The following is a 17,056-nucleotide window of genomic DNA, read 5'->3' as shown; positions in this document are numbered from 1 at the left end:
TGGGGTGGGTGTGGGTGGGATCTTCATGCCAATTATTCATCTTGTTTACAAACCTTCAGAAACACCAAATGGTGGGGAATTCTTTGCTAAAGTCACCGAAATGTCATGAGACAAGATCCTGGTGTAAAAAGGGAAGCTGAAAGAGGCCATGAGATTCGAATGACCCTGAAAACCTTCCGATGGAATAAAAATCACAGCTAAGCGAGAGGGCTGAACTGCCACTGAAGAGAACAACGCTTCCCAAAGCACCGTCAGGGAATCAGCTCAGCGGAGCAACGACGGTGGCCACGGCTGTGTGTGTGGCCGGGCGCAGGCAGCTCTCCTGCGAACCACAGGGAATGCGCCCCCCTCCTTCACAGCAGGAAAAGGGTGTCTGCCCCAGATCCCCCCTCTGGTAAAGGCGGGAGGCAGGACTCAAACACGCAGGCCTGTTGGGGTCCGACACGCAGCAGGCGCCCCACGTCCCCCCCACTTGATCTCCCCGCTTTGCCGGAGCCCAGTGGCCCACCCACACTTCCCCCGTACTCCCCCTCAGAGAGGAAATGGTCGCCCGGCAAGTGACCCCAAGACAGCTCAAGGTGTGAAATAAACACGGACACCATTTTGTAATCAATGATTTTTTTATCTTTGAAAATGGAAGCAAGTGTTTTGACAGAATGCTATGGGCGCTCTATGAGAGCCGATCTAGGAGTATTTATTTCACTGGTTCTCCTCTGGGATAGCACGGCGTTAAAAAGAAGAAAAAAAAAAGAAAAAGAAAGAAAAAAAAACAGGAAAAATAATCCACAACGCTTCAGGCGCCGACTTTGAGCCTGGCCAGGCATCCGTTCATTAAATAAGTCATAAGCTAAAACCACTAAAATCAGAGTAGTTTTTCCTGCCCTCTGTCTTCTCTTTGAACCACATTTCCTAGGGTTCCACCACCATCAACAATTTTGTTTGCTTAATTTGTCAGAACCTTAAAACATTTCTGAATTTTAAAAATGAAGGTCCTCAGCAGGTTACGTTGATAAAGAAACACGTACAGGTTTGAATATAAGTCACTGTAATTATTGTTTTCTTTACATCTCATTATCCACTCTGATATAACACACACACACACACACACACGCACACACGCACGCATGCACGCACGCACCAAACATTCAGATGCCCTGAAACTGTGGAGACAGCATCCCAACTCTGGGTAAAAACACGGTACCTTTCCTACGTGGACAGTAGCCCCGGCTCGACTGCACATTCCAGCCCAGGGTCGCCAGGTCCCGCCTCCCCCCTGGTCCCCTGCTGCAGACGCGGGGGCTCATCGGCACTCCACGTTTCCTGCTCAACCACAGACTCTCAGTCCTCCCGAGATCCTTCAGCTCTTGTTCCGCAGGCAAGCAAAGTGAGAACATGGGGATGCAGCCGTTCCAGCTGACCCAGCAAGGGAACAGGCTCTCAGAGTGCAGTCGCCGGCCAAATCTGGGGGGCCTCTGTGCTCTGAGCCAGCCTCTGCGTGAGCTGGGGTGGGCGGGGGGCAGACTGGTTTGTGTGGAGGGTGCGAAGGAATGAGTCTGGACACATTAAAGCTACGGCAGAGGCCCGCCCTCCTGGCCTCGCTTCATTCTGGACTGTTCTAGCCTAACAGTCAATAGCACCCTCTGGCCTCATCTCAGCTGACCGTGGAGAGGGCTGAGCAGCAGGAAAGACAGAAGGACGGTCTGGGGGAGCCCTGAGAGAGGTGGCTGCGCCTATGGAACGGAGGGGAGGCCGGGGCCCTGGGAGGGCAGCAGGTGGCCATGCTCCCCCCTCCGCAGGTGCCCTCAGCCTGCCGTCACCCATCCCCCCCGCCCCCGAGAGCAGGGCAGGCTGCTGAGCCGGGCAAGAAGGAGCACTCCACAGCGGCTCCCGGGGCCTCTTGTCCTGGGCACTCTAGTCAAGTGCGGACCGAAGCCTGAAACCTGATGTTTACAGTGATCGATGCAACAGATCCTACTGGATAACAAAACTGCGGAAACACACGCGAGTTCAGGTGAGATTATAATCATCTGAAGCACAGGATAACTGAGAAGTGAAATTCCATCTGGTACAACCACCCAGTTTCTAGGAAAGAGAAAGGAAAGAAAGGAGACGATACAAGAGGAGCTTTTTTTTTTTTTTTTGATCAGAAGACTCTGTGAAAGGAGGGGGGTGGTGGGGACGCGACCCCACGTGAGTTTTCAAGTCCTCCTTCCATACGGTCGTGAGGGTGACCGGGTTTGTGCCGCCAACGAGCCAGCACCACGTGGCTACCGCGCTGATTGTTCTCGGATGAACGTGTATACAAAATAATATCTTCATTTAGTTTATAAACATACACAGTGCTGTCCCTTTCAAATCAAGGAGAAAAAAAAAAACCACACACAAATACTGCAAAGTAGCAAAATACAAGGGCGGGGGGCGAGGAGCTACTTTTGGTTTTGGCAACATTAAAAAAAAAGAAATATAAAAAGCAATGTGGCATTGGTCCCTGTTTATAAAAAAAAAAAAAAAGGTATGTGGGCACGACACTGAATCAGAATTGGTCGGATTTCTAAAATTCAGAATATCTGGGATTTTAAAAGTAGCACTTTTGTCTTTTAAAAGTTCGACAAGTCACGTAACACTTAAAACATCAAAAAAGCTTTCTGATAAAAAGCTCAGCTTTTAAATCACATTTTGTTTCTGCAAATTTGGGAGACGAATTGAGTTCTGACTGGAATGCAGCCCGTCGCTGGTCGACCAAGCTGACACGGAAGGTCCCCAAGGCAGTGCCTCCCTTCCGCCCTCCCTGGGACCACGCCCACAACCAGCTACCGCGCACCAAGTTCCTGCTCCCATTTTGGGGGTGGGGGGTGGACCTTCAGGCGGCGATCTTCGCCATCTGCTGTTCTAACTTGGAAATGCGCTCGTCTTGATTGCAGATTGTGTCTTTTATAGATTTGATCTCTTTTAAAATCTCATCCAACTTGGCTTCATTTTGCTAAGAAAACCAAAAAGGGGGAGAGGGTAAGAGGTTGACTAAAACGCAGTCCGTGAGGTTCACCACAGTTGAGCATTTCTGAGGCACACAGTCTCATTCTGCACGCGGGGAGGGGCCCGGCGCCGCCACCAGGCTGGGCCCTGGCAGAGTCCGGGATGCTGGTCAGCCCAGCTGGCGCCCCCAGCAGAGCCAGAGGCCTGCGCCTTGCTCCCCAGCCTGTGCATTTACCCAGACTCGGTCTCAGGACACAAACTGCAGCAAGGGACCGGTCCCTTCACGGCTGCGTCACAGCCTGGCCACCCTGGGAAACACCACTGGGTGCGACGTCTACGTGACCCGGGTCAGGGGTGACCTTCCAGAGGCTACCGAGCTCCTGCTGTCTCCCAGGGAGGGCCCTTCTTAGAAGCTAACCCCCTTGCCCTGCTTGCCACCTCCTCTAAAGAGGTCTCAGCTTCTCCAACGTGGAATGGACTCCGGGGGAGACCCTGCAGTCCACGGCACCTCACGTGGCTTCCTTGGTCACGGCCAAAGTGCCAGCTCCTCCAGGCACTCAGCCTCTCCATTCTACTTACCTTCTCAGTGACAATTTGTGCCCTCCCTGTGGCCCCCTGGGATCCTGCTCCACGCCCGCCAGTTCCTCTGTTCCCCGGCCTGAGCCTGCGGCCCGTGGGCCCCCACGTCAGGCTTCGGCTCCCACCGTTCCACCCTGACCGTTCCTGCCAACAGGTCCAAGGTCATCTTTGCTATGTTGCACTCGCCGCCAGACGCCAGTGTCACTGGGACCCTCAGCAACATGTGGACCCTTGCACTGCTCTCTCCCCCTCCTGGGACCCCTTCTGTGGCATCTGTGGCCCCGCGCTCTCTTGCTTCGTCTCCACCCCAGTCAAAGACGGATGTGAACAGTCTGGGGAGGCACAGTTAGGAAAACACCCCAGAGGCTCCTGCGTATTCTCAAAAATGGCTGTAGCCTGACTTCTATCCTGGTCATTAAAAAAAAAAAAAAAAAGCTAATGGAGCCAAAAGTAGCCACAAACTCAAAAATACCATGTGGCTAAGGAGGTTTTTAGAAACAGTCATGTTATAAAAAAAAAAAAAAAAGAAAGAAAGAAAGAAACAGTCATGTTATCATTCACGGAGAGCCCCAAGCCAGCCGAGCACACCCCCCAACCTCAGGCGGCCCTTACCACACTGGTCGTGTCCGGGGTTTTCTTGGGGATGTTGATCAGGTCACACTTCTTATTTGCACTGGGCTTGCTATCCAGAATGTTCTTCTTGACCACTTTGAGATCCCTGTTTTTGCCAGGAATGTACCCGTGCTTCAAGGAGATGAGAACCGGATCTGCGTTCTTCCCCTCGAACCACTCCTCTGCCTCCAGCGCCGCTTCGGGCCCTGCCGTGTCAGGGTACAGGTCATCCTGGAAAAGGTCCGACTGCAAGAGACGTTTTGGGAAAGCCCTCAGTTAAAGAAGAAAGACCAGACGTTTAAAAATCTTTTAAACACGATTTGCCTAAGAAACTGGGCACTTACCTTCCTTGGAACAGTCATGATAATAGGCTCACACTTTCTCTCATGAAGTTTGAAGAATCTTCAAGGAGGAAATAAAGGCAAAGTTGTATTAAGTGAAATAGGAGGCCAAGTACCGGGCTTTGTAGCAACTCCTCTTCTACGACGCCGTCTGGGACACGACCTGCCCTGCCTAGCGCCCCACCGATGTACCCTGGGCGGCGGGTGCGATCTGTGTTCCCATTTTCCAGATGCGAAAATAGAAGCCAAGAGCAGCTCCACCAGGAAATGGTGGACTAGAAAGAGGAGTCAGGGGTTGAGGACTCTGCTGCTGGGACAGTCAAACCCCAGTCTTCGGGGCTGATCAGCCGTGGGGGAAACATCACCCCCAGCAATGACTCACTTCTGGAAAAGTGACCAAGTCGACAGACAGGAGCGAACAAGACCTGATACGAGATAAACATCCACGATTTGGACTCCAGGTCTTCTACCAGCTAGAGGCGGCTGGACACTTGTGGGCATAAATAGGATTTTTAAAAAGGAAAAAAAGATAATCCTAGGATTACAATACTGGCAATCAAGCAAACCACATCATGTTTAACACTCAAGAAAAATATGAAATTATCCAAAACGTGGAAAGAGTAGGAACATAAAGCACAAAACCTCTGCAGTCGGCAGGGTGGTAAAAAACAAACCCAAACAGGCCTGGGTTTGATGTCCAGCTCGGGGAACGCTCGATAAACACAGAAGTAGGAGGTATCCTGAATGACGATGCTTACAGGCTTTTAAGCTTTTAGATGACAGTAAAATAAATGCGTTCTCGAGCGTGAGAAGCGTGAAAAGTTTGGAGTCAATCTATTTTGAACCACGTTTTGAGGAGTTTGGTTTAAACTATAACTTTGAATTCTCTTTCCTTCACTACTCCAGCTACAGAAAATTAAATATATTTTAAAATGAAACTTATAGCAATTAATCTAAAAAGGGGCTTATAAAAAAATTCTTTTTCTTTTTAAAGATGTGCTCATTATTTAACCACATGACCTAAACAGCAGAGGTCGTCAGATGTCCACAGAAATGTGTTGTGTAAGGTGCGGTATGGGCACGGACCCAACAGCGTGGTGCTAGTCATTCTGTTGCTCAAAACAGCCTATTGTTTGGGGGCTCAGTCGGTCGAGCGCCCGACTCTTGGTTTTGGCTCAGGTCATGATCGCACGGTTTGAGGGTTCGAGCCCCACGTCAGGTTCTGTGCTAATGGCACAGAGACGGCTCGGGATTCTCTGTCTCCCTCTCTCTCTGCCCCTCCCCTGCTCCCGTGCTGAAGCTCCCTGCCTCCCATCCCTAGTGGCCAGTCCTTCGTGAGTCTCCTGTTGAGAAGGAGGAGAAAAAGCCTGCCCTTTAGGAAGACCACTGGCACTATGCAATAATAAATTTTTTAAGGAAAAGCCCCCAGTAGTATAGAGAGGCAGGAATTCTATAACATAGCTGCATTTCCTAAGTCAAGGTAACCCAACACCCAGCTATTGGTCTTTGGCTTCTCTAGTTTAGGGTCCATGAGGCCCATGATCCAGTGTGGAGCATGTCTGTCCCCACATGGAGCAGGAAAACCATCTACTCTGTCCATCTCAGGGGCAGGCTCGCCCCCGCCTGCCTCCCAGGGGCCCCTGGCCACAGCCTCAGCCTGCAGACAAGAGACTGACCCTGTCAGGTGCGATGCGCCGTGGCTGAGCCCCTTCTCCGGTGCTTCAGTCACACGGTCTGAAGAATGGGGAGGAGCACAGTTCTGGGACATGATTTTGAAAGTTCCTTCCCACTCTCGAACTCTGTGCTCCTCAGCGGGGACAGGAAATGAGAAACCGACTCTGCCTGGCAGAGGGCAGACAGGAGTGTGGCCCTGGCCGTTACTGGTGGTTGTGTCGCTCTTGTGTACCATGCAGGGCACGGACAGTGTGCATACGTGACCCATACCGACTCCTTACCTGGCAATCTCACATTTGTTAACGTCAAGTCCCCTCTTGGGCATGTAGCCCATCCCTCTCTGAGGCTCCTTGCTGCTGAAGGTGTTGAGGTAGTGGACATACGGGGATTCGTCTGTGATCTCAAAGTAGCGGATACTGCTGTCCCCCTACGAGAAAGCAGAGACAATGGCGCACTGACTGTTACCTGAAGCACCTGGATGAGGCGATGTCTTTCTCACCTGTAAACCCAGCAGTTACTGGGACTTCACCTCACTGGCCAACCTTTGTTTCGTCAGAGAAGGAGGATCTGATGGTTTTCCTGCCTGGCAAAGCCCTCGCTTATCAAATATAGCATGTCTTTTACATGCATCCTACTGGTCTCCTCTGCCTCCTACTGAAGGCTCGAGTTGGACTCTGATGAACCCAGACACCAAGTCAGAGTCAGGGCAAAACTGTTAACACCTCTGGCCCAGCAACCGCATGGCAATTTGACTTCAAAAAACAAACAAAAGTCTAAGAGGACCACGGAGAGGGCAAGGATCGGCACAGAATGGTGTCATTTGCAGACCCGAGGGCACCAACACCAGACAGCCAGGCGATAATACAAAGTAAGATGTGTAGAAGAAAGAAACATTAAGAATAAGTAATTTTTAATCAACCTTAATTTATAATTAACTCACAGCTCATAATAACTCTTCATTCATAATTAAGAAACTCGCTAAAACATGAGTATTCCTTAACTTCAGAAGATAGTGCTATCTCGTTGCAATGTATCAAATTCTATGAAAACTTTGCTTGGAAAGGTCAGATGGATTTGGGGGTCTGAAGCGTGTGCTAGGCTCTCTAAGCAGAGCTAAGTGTCCCACAGTGCTGCCACCCTGAACAGCGAAGGCAGTGCCGCCTGCAGGAGGGGAAATGTGTGTGTGTATGAGATTGTGCCCTTACAAGTGTCTCAGTCCTCGTGATTCCACTCGCTTCAGTGATGTTAATATCTAAAGCGATGGTAAAGAAGCTAAATGCAGACTGTTTCCTGTGTGCTCAAAATAACTTTCCACCTAGTGCTGATAACATCTGGGTAATCGCTCCCGTTACTTGTTTTGATGCAGCCTATGGTGGCTGGGAACATCTGAAAATGACTTTCAAGGAAACAGACAAGGTCCCGGTTTCGAAGCAACTAATGTATGACCATGTAAAGCATGTTCAGTCAACTATGAGAAGTGAACGTGTCTGACTTGACCTACAAGGGGCGGCCTCGACAGGTTTGGGGGAAAGATATCAACAGCTTCCAGTTTATTAGTTCATTTATTTCAACTACAAAAGTTCTAGGAAAAATGGAATCTGCAAAAGACTCAGGAACATTAAGGCTACTGCCCACTAAAAATAAACAATGATAATAATAAAGGTAGCACAGCACTGTAGTTAGGTGGAGGTCATAACGCAGGAGGTACGTTATGATTTTAGCGTAGGGTTTGATTTTAGTGTAGGAAGTTAAAAGGGCTGTCACCTCCCGACACTTTAGTCAGGCCTCACACTTCCAAGCCCGGGGCCCCAATGCCGAACTCCAGGAACAAGAACCCCCAGGAGAGTCACTGAAGCCTTTGGAAGCTCCTGTCCACAAAGCACTCTTCTCTTTACAAGCCCCCGGCACGGGGTAGTAAGCACCTAACTGCCACTCTGGGGGCTTCCCAGTGGATTTCAGTAGTAGATGTAGCAGACTGGCTACTCATTCCTGATATCACCAGAGAGGGATCTGAAATCCTCAAGCGCAGAGCACCGGGGGTAAGACACTGGGGTGTGGAGTCCCCAGGTGAAGACATTCCTGTCAGTGTCCGCCCCACCCCTGCTATAGTCAGGAGCCCTAAATGTGGCGTGCGGTTACCACACAAGTGACAAAGTTCAAAGGGTCTAGGCTCAAGACCTAAAACACACCCAAAGCTCTGGTCCTTATTTTAGTTTAAGACACATACACAAATCGGATCAATTAAACTACTAAAGGGATCCAGTGCATGGCCCATTGACTAAATCCCTGAAGGATAAACTTTTCCTCTTACAAGACTGCACTGAATATAAAACACTGAAATAACCGCTCACCTTTCCACACAAGTAGATGACACTGGTGTCGGGGTCGTAGAAGGGCAGCAACACCCCATTGCTAGTGTCCATTTCATGGAGAGCGATTGGTTCCTGCATATTTTTCTGGGAGAAAAACACAAGTATCGGAATCTATAGCTGTATGTTCGTACATACACACGTATTTTTACAAGATGAATCATTCCTGTATTAATTCAGTGAGTCCTTTCCTAGAATAATGCAAGTCTGAATGACGCACATATAATATTCACACGTGTAAACACCACAGGGATGCCAAATGGTATTCAACCTACTGAAAATCGTGTCCATCTGACAACCTAATCAATGCACACGTCAGCGCGATTCCATGACAAAGATGAGACCGTCTCTCCTTTGTGACTATTTTCTGTTTAAAATTTTTTTTAATGTTTTATTTCTGAGAGAGACACAGTGTGAGGAGGGGAGGGTCAGAGAGAGAGGGAGATACAGAACCTGAAGCAGGCTCCAGGCTCTGAGCTGTCAGCACAGAGCCTGACACGGGGCTCAAACCCACGAACCGTGAGATCATGACCTGAGCTGAAGTCGGGTGCTTAACCGACTGAGCCACCCAGGCACCCTGTCTATTTTCTGTTTTAAAAGAAATTTTTCTGGGCGCCTGGGTGGCTCAGGCGGGTGAGTGTCTGACTTTGGCTCAGGTCATGATCTCACAATCTGTGGGTTCAATTCCCGTGTTGGGCTCTGTGCCGACAGCTCCAAGCCTGGAGCCTGTTTCAGATTCTGTGTCTCCCTCTGTGTCTCCCTCACTCACGCTGTCTCTTTCTCTCAAAAATAAACATTAAAACATTTTTTTAAACATTTTTTTCTTAACAAAATAAATGCTAATCTTTAGTTAAAGTTACAGAAATGCTGTAACAATCATTCCACAATCCCACATTCCAGTGAGTGGCAGAAACAAATGCCATTTTAGTCTACTTCCTTACACACACACACACCCCCCACACCGAGACTGCACCACATATACAGTTTATTTTTCACTTACGCTATTAATGTTTTCCCAAGCATGACTATTCTGATTTCAACATTTGGTCATATTCTTTATAAAATAAAGTTCAGAACTTGTTTCCCAAGTCTAAAACACTTGTTTCTTTGTGAATTCTTTTTAAAAAAATACAGCCAACAGAGACTACTTAGGAGTGTCAAGAACGCATTTTAGTAATACGTTTAGCAAGAAGTCTCCAATGAGGATGAGAATGTCACATCCAATTTCGGACAGACAGGAGTTGAGAAAACTACACTAAGAACCCTATAATCGGGACGCCTGGGTGGCTCAGTGGGCTAAGCGTCCAACGTCGGCTCAGATCATGATCTCGCAGTTCGTGGGTTTGAGCCCCACGTCAGGCTCTGTGCTGACAGCTCAGAGCCTGGAGCCTGCTTCAGATTCTGTGTCTCCCTCTCTCTGTGTCCCTCCCCTGTTTGTGTCTCTCACTCTCTCTCTCTCAGAAATAAATAAAAAACATTAAAAAAAAATTTAAAAACCTTAAAATCTACTTACCCACCTAAAGACCTGCTCAGAAAAGAGAGAAAGTTCAAGTGTAAGCCAGAGGAAAGGCTGGGAAGGGGCATACCGGGTTCCAGAGAGCCAGCTGCCTCTCACTCATGCGGCTGAAACCAGTGGTGAAGACGTTCCCGTCGGCCAGAAAGATGGCTCTCATGGGTCTTGCTCCTTCGTGTGCTTTCTCCTTCTCCTGGGAGGCAAAGAGCAAGAGGCACATTATATCCAAACTGCGAGAGAAAGGTGGAGTGGGGGCTTTTATACACGAATCCACACCATGTCCCCCACGCCATACATTCAGATTGCCGGGTGTGTGCGTGGGTGTGTGTGTGGGTGTGTGTGTGTGTGTGTGAGAGAGAGAGAGAGAGAGAGAGAGAGAGAGAGAGAATTAACCCCTCTCCTCCCAAAGTGAGCCCCTCAGCTAGTTAGCAGGCACGGGTGCCAGGAGTTGACTCAAAAGCCTCCTCCTTTCTACCATGCCCTGCTGCCAACCCAAGTCCGCGCTCTGCAGAAATGAAACACATGAAAAGACTCTACCAGATGTCTGTTTCTCCAGGGGATAACCTGAAAGTTGGATACACCCTACGGTTTCCACCAACTTCGCAGGACAGAGAGAAGTCTAGTTCAGTTAACCCCTTCCTTAATCTCATTTGTTCACTGAAAGTGGACTAGCAGTGAGCCCTGGAAGGTTCTAGTGGAGAAGGCACTTTGCACATGGCTGGGCAAGTCCCCAGCGCCTGACAAGTACTAGCTGTGACTGTCCCCCCAACTCTGAAGAAGTAATACTGCCAAAGGACCAGCACATCCCAGAGAAGGGGAAACGGAGGACATTCTGGGATCCAGCACCTACAGGTTTAACCCCAGCTCAAGTGCCAAAGGCCCAACTTCTGTCACGATGGGTGACGTACTGAGGCCTAGTCTGGGTGGAAGAAACTAAGACACCGAGGTGCTAAGACACGGCTGGCATCTCTGTAAGATGGTCTGACAGTGGCTGCAGTAGGGGCGGGGATCAATTAGCACTCAGCACTAAGCCAGCAACGCAGGCAACTGTCTGGGTCAGCCGATCTGGACTTGTAAACTCTTAAGGGTTCTAGTGAACCGACAGAAACTTTCTTTGCGGAGAACAGTCACCGAGTGAGGGGTACGGTTTGTGTAAATTCTGGGATGCACAACTCCGAAGTGTGACTGGGAGCGGGAAGCCCGTACGAGCCTGTGCGGACCCGCGGTCTGGCGCCCGCACGCTCGGGCCCCTCGTAGCTGGGGCGGGGTCCCCGCCGCCTGCCTCCCCAGGCAAAGTGCGCCCTCACCGAAGGGCCATGAACACGGCAGGGCTGCCCCCGACACTCACAGCGACAATCTCCTGTCTCCTGGGGTCGATCACTCTCACTTTCTTGTCTTTGGAAGCGGTGCAGATGAGGCTGCCGTTCCGGTTCCAGCTCACGTTGTAAATCATGTCTGAGTGCATATCGTCCAGGTTTATGAGGGCCTCCCCGGTCCCCACGTTCCAGATGATGATGGCATTGTCACAGCCTGAAAGCAAATCAAACCACGGCCCTCAGGGACAAGGAACCCCCGTACGGCAGCGCGCTCGTGGAAACGGGCTCCAGCGAGGAGACACAGGCACAGGGGGTGCCGGTCGCGGGAGGTCCTACTTACTGGCCGGGAGTTACAAGCCAAAGTGACCAAGAGAAAAGACATTTGTATAAAAGAAATGTGTTAGAGGAAAAATACGGTCTGCTGAGTGTGGGTTCACAGGAAACGCACCAAAAGCAACAACCCAACAAAGAACTGGAGGAAAATAGAATCCTATGTTTTTTAAGAACTAATGGGCTGGTGGACCCTGAGTGACCTTATGTTTCCTTTTCTAATAAAAGCAACATCAGAATGAATACAGCTTATTTCCCTTCCGGAGGAACTAAAAATAAAGAGTTGCAAAGACTGTTTAGAACACTCAAGACAAATGTGGGGCAGCAGGTTATCCACATCAATGATGCCGTAAAACGTGGCCTCACGTGAAAGGATGACCTAACCGTGTGCTCAGAGTATATCTTTATCTTTCAAAGGGAAGAAAAAGAGGTCAAGGCGGGGCTGATCTGAGAAGCCCCAACTGTAATCAAGAAGGATGTGCATTCGGAAGCTGATCCCCAGAGAGGATGCAATGCCGGCTCAGCCACACTCCGCCGCTTGTCAGTTCTACCCTCCTTCATGAGTCTGCCCCAAGGCCCCTTTAAAAAGTGGCACCATCTGTGGTTTCCAGGACATTAGTTCAAGGACAAAGCAAATAAGGGATGGATATCCTGAAACAAAATTCTTGCCAACAAGCCCAAGCACTTCAGAAAAATTAGCCACTGATATCCAGGCACCCAAGCTGCCTCAGGGCCAGAAATAGGAGATTGGAAAGAAACCTGTACAGCAGTAAGGCTGGAGCTAAACCCTAGGACGAGACTTGACCCTTCATCTGCCTTGCCCCCTACAGGCGAGCAGGTAACTTCAGCCACTAGGGCTGGATTGTGGAGTCTTTTTTTTGTTTTTTAAATGTTTTATTTATTTCTGAGACAGCGTGAGCAGGGGAGGGTCAGAGAGAGAAGGAGACACAGAATCTGAAGCAGGCTCCAGGCTCTGAGCTGTCAGCACAGAGCCCGATGTGGGGCTCAAACCCACGAACCGCAAGATCATGACCTGAGCCGAAGTCGGATGCCCAACCGACTGAGCCACACAGGCGCCCCACGTGGAGTCTTAAATATGCACAACACAGCAAACCACTCTCCTGCTTGTAAGAGGCAGAATGGGGATCGTCTGCTGACGGTGCCCTATGTGTGACCTTGATGAGAAGGGCAGCAGGAAATTCTCCACGATGGTCTTCCACCTTCACAACCGTCTTCTCTCCCTATTGGACTGAGGTGAACGTGAGGAGGGTTCCCAGGTATAGTCACTTGTGATTTAAAAAAAAAAGAGAGAATTCTAAGGAGCATCTGTTTTGAAAAGTAGTCCTTGGTTTCAATAGGTGTGCCTGGTGTTAACGTTTTTAAACTTACTGTATTATAAACACCCTCTATTCCCAGTTAAAAACTCAACTGCCTCCTTCCTTTTTACTGGTGAGGGGAAAGATTTTAAACATTCTACCACTCACATTATATTCCTTTTCTTATAAACCAGTTTTATGAAGGTACGATTTCCACACAGTCTGATGCACCCATTTTTAGTACACATTGGCTAAATTTTGACCAGTGTATATATTCATGCGGCCACCATCACAATCAAAATATAGAACTTTTCCATCACCCTGTGACGCTCCCTTGTGACCTACCTCTGTGTGGCTTCTGTGAAAGATAAAATCTCAAACTGCAGACAAAAGAAAAGAGCTCTGTAGGGTGAAACATGGAAACCACTCAAGAGGCAAACTGAGAGCACCAGATCTTGGTTCGAGGGTTCACTCTAAGTGCTGCCCAGCGGCATGAAAACACAAAACAAAACCTGGATGTCCAGAAACAGGGGACTGATGAAATAAATGAAGGTGTGCAGACAATGGACTATTCCTGGAGCTGTTAAAAATATGATAGGAAACTGGGTGCCTGGGTGGCTCAGTCAGTTGCGCATCAGAATCTTGGTTTCGGCTCAGGTCATGATCTCGCAGTTCGTGAGTTCCAGTCCCGCGTCCGCCTCTGTGCCTGCTAGGGATTCTCTCTCTCTCCCTTTTCCGCCCCTCCCCCGCTCACACTCGCTCTTTCTCAAAATAAATAAACATTTAAAAAAATGTATCATAGGAAGAACACTTAACGGCAGGTGGAGAGGAGCACACACAGTGTACCACTAAGTGCAGAAAGCAAGTCACATGTGAAGCGCCGGAACCTATCTCTTGTGGGAGAAATCCCTCAGGTAATGTGCAAAAGCGTACCTCAGGAAAGAAACATAGAAATGGTAACGATGATGCTCCCTCTGGGTGGGTGGCAGGATTACAACGGATTTTTATCTTCTCCCTTTTTTCTATATATTTTCTATAACATACATGTACTACTTGTATAAGGAAATCAATGAAAATATCTTTTTAGAGATAGAGGATATTTGCTCAGGATCACCCCAAAGTTGGCAACGACATCAGAGGCGGCACCCAGGGGTCCCGCCGGGGAACCTCCTGCTCTGTCAGGAGTCACTAAAACTCTGGTCCATGACGGGCCCCAGGAGAAGCCACGGATCTGCTGGATTTACAGTAAGTGTAAATGTGTCTGTTTATTTCTCAAGGCAAGAAGTCTTGAGTCAGACTGCCAACGTGGCCTACACACACACACCTACACACACATGCGCGCGCCTGGCCTAGGGAACCGCTGCATCTAGGCCCCTCAGCAGGGATTCCTAGGGCGCTGCTTCAACGCTGCAGAACACACATCAAAACGCACAGGTCACTGCCCCCTCCCCCAGCGCTTAGCTCCTACCTGCGCTAAGAAGGACGTTGCGGGCAGTCGGGTGCCAGGCCACGATGCCAACTCTCTTTGAGTGGCCCTCTAAAATCACCACAGGCTCGGTCAGGGAGAGGGTGAGTCCATTTTCTGGGATCTGCCACACCTGGTGGGAAGGAAGCAAGAGCATCCACATGAGGCAGGCCCTCGGTCACCACCCGCCCTGGGACGCTCTGGTTAGCAGACCCGCTCTGCACACCCAGCACACATGCTGCTCTCTGGGTGACGGCGGAGCACCGCACATCGACTCTATGCAGCTACTGTAAAAACAGAGTATGGTATTAAAGATCAGAACACCCACCAGGCCTACAGAATGCTGCCTCTCCACTTCTATTTAACAATAGCTGAGATCTTACTCCAAATTCTCTGTTAAAGTCAAACCTCTCCGATTAGAGGCACGCAAAAACACCTGACAGAAAGAGGCAGAACAGGCCCCCAGGAGAAGCAGCCCGGCGGTGACGAGCCCTTGAGGAGCCCCGGGGTTTTGCGGGGAGAGCGCCCTCCACCCACCAGAGCTCTCAGGAGACGGTGCCGCATTTAAAACACCATCTTTTCTCTAGTTTTACATTTGGAAAGTAAAAATACACCTAATAGTTCTATAATATCTACTATAGAAAAATCTTACAAAGAAACAAAAGATAAATTGGGCCTCATCAAAATTAAAAACTTTGTGTTTCAAAGGACATGATCAAGACAGTGAAAAGAATATATATGAAGAACTCTTACAAATCAACAACAAAAGGAAAATAACTCAATTTATGAAAAAAAATTTTTTTTAATGTTTTTATTTACTTCTGAGAGAGAGAGAGTGTGTGTGAGCAGGGGGAGGGTCAGAGAGAGAGGGAGACACAGAATCCAAAACAGGCTCCAGGCTCTGAGCTGTCAGCACAGAGCCTGACGTGGGGCTTGAACCCATGAACCATGAGATCATGACCTGAGCTGAAGTGAGACGCTTAACTGACTGAGCCACCCGGGTGCCCCAAACCAATTTTTAAAATAGGCAAGGAATCTAAATAGACATTTCTTCAAGAAAGATATACAACTAGTTTTAAGGCACATGAGAACATGCTCACTATTATTAGTCATTAGGGAAATACACATCTAACCACAGTAAAACATCAGCTCATGCCCACTGGGAGGCCATAATCAAAAGGCAGAGAGCAAGTGCTGATGAGGCTGTGGGGCGATCAGACTCCTTGCTGGTGGGGGTACAAAATGGCGCAGTCGCTTTGGAAAAGAGTCTGACAGTTCTCAAGTGATTCAACATAGACTTTCTGTGGCTTAGCAACATCACTCCTCGGGTAGCCCAAGAGAAATGAAAATATATGTCTACACAAAAACTTGTACGTGAATGTTCACAGCAGCATTATTCATAAAGGCCAAAGACTGTGCAAACAACCGAAATGTCCAGCAACTGACAAAGGGATGGACAAAATGAGATGTATCCATACAACGGAATCTTACTTGTCCACAAAAAGGAATTAAGTACTGAGTCACGCTATAACACGGCTAACGCTTGAAAGTACGATTAGAAGTTAAGTTCCACATATTGTAGGACTCTGTGGCTACGAAATGCCCAGGACAGAAGAATACACAGAGACAGAAAGCAGATTAGCGGCTGCTCTGTGCTGGGGACTTCGGATCAGGGACAGTGAGCGGGCACAGGGTTTCCTTCTGGGTTGATGAAAATGTTCGAAAACGGCCTCTGGTGACGGCTGTGCGTGTCTGTGAAAACATGAAGACACTGAACTGTACGGTTAGATGGGTGAACTGTATGTGAACTAGAGCACAAGGATGCAGTCCACAAAATCTCCTGCACTGCCGAGGACACACAGAACAGTCCCCATATCTTACATGGGGATGTGCCTGGGTGGGTGGCAGAGGGGGATGGGGATGGGAGAAGCGTCAGACAGAAGGGATAAGAGACTATGACAGATGAAGACCTGAATTTTAAAAGGTTAAAAGACACCTTCTACGAAGAACCGAGTAACAACTAAGCTGAATAGCAGCAAGAATCCTGTAGAAAACCAGACACTGAGTAATATTTAAGTTTGTGAAAAGGCTAAGGTTTAAAGTAATTATCGTCTTATATATGGAGAGTAAAACACATTAAATACGTTAATATATTTTAAATAATTTGTATATTTAAAATATATTAAACTAAAATGTATTAAATAAAATGCTAACCACCAGAAAAGATTTTAAGGAACTAGTTCATGAAAAATTTAGAACTCGCCAGTGACAAATCATGGTCAACAGTGGAACAAGTGAGAAACAGAATTTTCCTTTGTTGAGGACTTTTAAGGAGGAGACAGACAATGTCTGTTTTCAACTGCTTAGTGGAAGGCAGAGATCTGGATTAGATGAGTGTCTAAGGTTCAGCTCAGTTCTGTCGTCCTGCAGAAAATTAGAAGAAAAAGTTTGCCATCCTGAAGAATGGGGGAAGAGTCACGAATTAAGTGATCGTTGGTTCTTGCGGCTGAATTCTGCCCAGGCTAACTACAACCCCTTATGCCACTCACGGCAAAATAAACCTGCTTT

The 17,056-nt window shown here is 48.5% G+C and overlaps 1 protein-coding gene across 1 annotated transcript in view; it reads right to left on the bottom strand.

The window, feature by feature from the left end:
• Positions 1-2,006: 2,006 nt before the first annotated feature.
• Positions 2,007-17,056, bottom strand: part of CORO1C (coronin 1C) — a 46,477-nt gene continuing 31,427 nt past the window's right edge. Inside the window, exons 3-10 of the mRNA XM_077765969.1 lie at positions 14,492-14,621; positions 11,410-11,591; positions 10,135-10,254; positions 8,531-8,635; positions 6,461-6,606; positions 4,509-4,566; positions 4,165-4,410; positions 2,007-2,980 (exon numbers count right to left, since the gene is read on the bottom strand). Coding sequence (XP_077622095.1) covers positions 2,861-2,980; positions 4,165-4,410; positions 4,509-4,566; positions 6,461-6,606; positions 8,531-8,635; positions 10,135-10,254; positions 11,410-11,591; positions 14,492-14,621 — 1,107 coding nt within the window. The 3' untranslated portion in view covers positions 2,007-2,860. The remainder of the gene's footprint in view (positions 2,981-4,164; positions 4,411-4,508; positions 4,567-6,460; positions 6,607-8,530; positions 8,636-10,134; positions 10,255-11,409; positions 11,592-14,491; positions 14,622-17,056) is intronic.

The sequence above is a fragment of the Crocuta crocuta genome, unplaced genomic scaffold (assembly GCF_008692635.1).
Source record: "Crocuta crocuta isolate KB4526 unplaced genomic scaffold, BGI_CrCroc_1.0 scaffold339, whole genome shotgun sequence".
Classification (NCBI taxonomy): Eukaryota; Metazoa; Chordata; class Mammalia; order Carnivora; family Hyaenidae; genus Crocuta; species Crocuta crocuta.
Note: the sequence above shows the minus strand (reverse complement) of the source record. Positions and strands in the feature narration are given on the sequence as shown.